The sequence below is a fragment of the Gekko japonicus genome, unplaced genomic scaffold (genome assembly GCF_001447785.1).
Source record: "Gekko japonicus isolate JY-2015 unplaced genomic scaffold, Gekko_japonicus_V1.1 scaffold5024, whole genome shotgun sequence".
NCBI classification, from domain to species: domain Eukaryota; kingdom Metazoa; phylum Chordata; class Lepidosauria; order Squamata; family Gekkonidae; genus Gekko; species Gekko japonicus.
Window position 1 is genome coordinate 1 of NW_015168816.1, and position 2,160 is coordinate 2,160.

At 38.0% G+C, this 2,160-nt stretch overlaps 1 protein-coding gene across 1 annotated transcript in view; it reads left to right on the plus strand.

The window, feature by feature from the left end:
• Positions 1-886: 886 nt before the first annotated feature.
• The window catches only part of TBPL1 (TATA-box binding protein like 1), a gene marked incomplete at its 5' end in the record, with an annotated part of 6,445 nt that continues 5,171 nt past the window's right edge, over positions 887-2,160 (plus strand). The window contains 2 exons of the mRNA XM_015415730.1: positions 887-969; positions 1,065-1,128. Coding sequence (XP_015271216.1) covers positions 887-969; positions 1,065-1,128 — 147 coding nt within the window. The remainder of the gene's footprint in view (positions 970-1,064; positions 1,129-2,160) is intronic.

The following is a 2,160-nucleotide window of genomic DNA, read 5'->3' on the forward strand; positions in this document are numbered from 1 at the left end:
ACTTTTTTTCTGCTGCTTCAGACCAACACATATGCAGCACCTGGATCTATCTTTTGCTTTGTTTGAGTGTCATTTCAAGAATACGTTATATATAATGCTTTGAGGAAAACATGGTGTTGCATATTAGTAAGACTGGAAGGACAGTGGAGACTGCACACACTTTTTACAGAGGGAAAAACATATGTAGGGGTTCTGACAGTATGCTGCACTTACATTGGTTTTGGAATTTAATTATTCAAACACCTGTAACAATTGCTAGTGTCCTTAGTTAAATTATAAAGATTCATGCCTAACAGTGATTCATCATTTGTCCTCATAATTCTTCATGTTACTTTGGTTACTTAAACAGTAAGCATTCTGTGCTTAATCAAACATGCCTCATAATATCAGTTAGCAAGTAATAAGCAGTAGATGTCCAGTGTATAAAGTTTACAACTTAATATACAAATATATAGCAGTTGGTTATGTGTATTCCATTATTAAATGTTTCTATTTTATCTTGCTTTGATTAATGAAAATACTGGTTACTGGACATGGTTCAAGGACTGAAGAGGTCTAAAATAGATTTTCACAAAAACATTTTAATCACAGAAGTGAAATTGGCACCTGAAAATCAGAGAGAAAGTTAGCAAAGCAAAAGAAGGAAGCATAGCATTAATATTTCAGACAAGCATTTGCTTTACTTAAGTTCTGATTGCTTGTCTAGAAAGAGAAAGTATGGCAAGATAAAGCACATAGCATTAACTTGATCATAACAATAAATGAATGTTACATGTTTCAGTCCAATGATGATGATATTAAGACTTGTAGTTAAATATTCTGTTCTGCTTTTACATTAGGAAGTTCTCAATCTGAAATTGGTTTTCTTTTTTCCTGATTATTTCAGAAAGTATTAATGAAGCTTAGGAAGCCCAGGATTACAGCAACAATTTGGTCCTCAGGGAAAGTAATTTGCACAGGGGCTACAAGGTATATTTCACCTTTATTATTACTTCTGTCATTTTGAATTTGAACAGTTCTGTAACTGTCTAACCAGTTGCTCATTTATTTATTTTTAATTCTAGTGAAGAAGAAGCTAAATTCGGTGCCAGACGATTAGCCCGTAGTCTGCAAAAACTAGGTTTTCAGGTAATTCTTCAGTGAAATAAAATTAGTTGGCTTATTGGTTAGTATGTATCATGTCTTCGTGTAGAGAATTTTTGCTTTAATAGGTTTGCTCCCAGCAAACACACTGATCAGTTTCACTGCTGAAGATCCTTCCAGGAAACCACAAAGAGAACAGAGAAAGAGGAAGTTCAAGCAGACATGAGATTCTGCCAGTGTGCTAGTGTTGATCCAGACTGCTTTCAGTTCACCACTGACAGCAATCTTATGAAGCTGATATAAAGCAACATAGCAATATTGGCTGAAGTGCCCTCAGCTTGTGCCATGACAAAAACCAGTGTGGGTGGTGGTGCTTTCTGTTAAATTGACTCCAGACTGCTTTCAGTTCACCACTGACAGCAATCTTATGAAGCTGATATAAAGCAACATAGCAATATTGGCTGAAGTGCCCTCAGCTTGTGCCATGACAAAAACCAGTGTGGGTGGTGGTGCTTTCTGTTAAATTGACTCAGATGGTTTCCAATATTACAGCTAATGACTTGACAAATCTTGAGGGAATAACTAGTTTTCTGTGATCAAAGTGAATTGTTGCATGTGTGCTTTTTAAAAGACTATATTTTGTTTTTGCCTTGGATTCTTGCTAGTAAGTACAGCAAAACACTTCTTTGTAGCTAACAGTACACTAACATAAGAACATAACATAAGAGAAGCCAATGTTGGATCAGGCCAATGACCCATCCAGTCCAACACTCTGTCACACAGTGGCCAAAAATACCAGGTGCCATCAGGAGGTCAATCAGTGGGGCCAGGACACTAGAAGCCCTCCCACTGTTGCCTCCCCCAAGCACCAAGAATATAGAGCATCACTTGCCCGAGACCCAGAGTTCCCATCTATTGTTGTTGTTGTTGTTGTTCAGTCACACAGTCGAGTCCAACTCTTCGCGACCCCATGGTCCACATCACGCCAGGCCCTCCTGTCTTCCGTTGTGCTCCGGAGTTTGCTTAATTTTGTGTTCGTTGCCTCAATAACACTGTCTAACCATCTCATCCTTTGCC